Consider the following 1,559-nt stretch of genomic DNA (forward strand, 5'->3'; position numbering starts at 1 on the left):
GATCCTAGGCCTATTTTGAATAAAATCGATCAGACATTGGCCAGGGAAATTAGAACACCTGCCCATACCTTCTTAGTTTTCCCTTGCTCTGTCATTGAATCTGTTTCTGAAACACAGAAATAGTGTTCCTTCTGCCACAGGGAGATTGACATTTTACTTACATCTAGGTCAGTGAGCACAGTCCCTTGCCTGCAATCTGCCACTTCAGAGAACATGGTGCTAGTAAAACACATGCTGTTTTCTATACTATCTGTTAGTATACTATCCTCCAGCTCAGGCTTCTGGCCCTCCAGAGATGGACAGCATCTCCATCATCATTTTCTACTCTTGGTTTTCTTCAATTTCTTTCGTAGGACATATTCTTTGAACAGTGTGACTACCATGACTTATACAACCAGAAACCACTCTGTTATAGGAACTTCTTAGATTCTTGCATTAAAAAGGAAGATAATATAATCAGCACTTTTTAAAAATTCTGACAATATTTCTTTCTTATTTTCTAGTACCAAATCACATTACTTAAATACTACTTATGTCTCTTATAAATATGTATTTATTTCTTAATCTAGAAATCTTCCTTCCCCGCTTGACTTGTACCTGCTTTTTCTCAAGTAATACCTCACATAATTACATGAATTGCTCCTCTCTGCAAATCTGCAAATGATTGTTTTTCATTGCATTGTCCAGACAAAGCAACTTACCTAGGAATGGTCGAAATATATGACAAGAGACAGCTTTGGGAGCATTGAGACCTCTGTAGACGAATTGGTAGCTATGACTGCCTTGTAATGGGATATTATGATGCTCAGGAGTCCCATCGGGTTTTGGAAGATTCGACAGTTCTTGAATTATACACAAAGGAGACATAAAAATGGAGGGAAACAAGACTAGTCCAGGACTATGCACAAATATATTAAGACTAGGGAGCTATGTAACACGGTGACTTGAGTTCATCTTTAGTAAATTCAGCCTCTAGAGACAGACTCACAGTACCCCGTGCTGATTCAAATGTTTAACCCACCAAGAATGCTCTAAGAAGACCAAGATTTGCAAATGAGTTTTGTGTAGACATGCAGATGTAAAATAAATATGACTCAGAAAATAATAAGGCTTTCAAGATCTGAAAAATTCAAGATATATAATTTTATCAGTTTAGGTTGCATATATTTTTGAAATATATTATTACATAGGTTTAGTGTTACTTTGTCTTAATGATGAGACACTTTTATTGTATCTCTTGTATTACTAATATTCACATAGCAACTTCATCATTCTTGTGATCAGTGTTTTCAGGTTATAACTTTTTTACTCTTTTATTTTGTCTTGTCAGTGCCTTTATTGTGTAACATCCATCTTGTTTATAACAAACAAAAAATACTTTTGGAATTTTTCTTTCTTATTTATTCTAATGATTTCTGTCTTTGAATTGGAATGTTTAGTCCATTTGTTTTTAGTGTAGCTATTAGTATACTTGGGTTTAATTCCACTACATTAAAATTTATTTTCTATTTAACTCTCTTCGTTGCTTTTACTACCTTACATTTTTTGGAATAAAAATA

General features: G+C 34.1%; 1 protein-coding gene across 1 annotated transcript in view; it reads right to left on the minus strand.

Annotated features, from left to right (window-relative positions):
- The window catches only part of LOC105309714 (olfactory receptor 51V1-like), a 25,394-nt gene that overhangs the window by 3,452 nt on the left and 20,383 nt on the right, over window positions 1-1,559 (minus strand). The window contains exon 3 of the mRNA XM_011385902.1: window positions 702-842. Within this exon, the coding sequence (XP_011384204.1) occupies window positions 702-842 (141 nt within the window). The remainder of the gene's footprint in view (window positions 1-701; window positions 843-1,559) is intronic.

The sequence above is a fragment of the Pteropus vampyrus genome, unplaced genomic scaffold (assembly GCF_000151845.1).
Source record: "Pteropus vampyrus isolate Shadow unplaced genomic scaffold, Pvam_2.0 Scaffold821, whole genome shotgun sequence".
Lineage (NCBI taxonomy): Eukaryota > Metazoa > Chordata > Mammalia > Chiroptera > Pteropodidae > Pteropus > Pteropus vampyrus.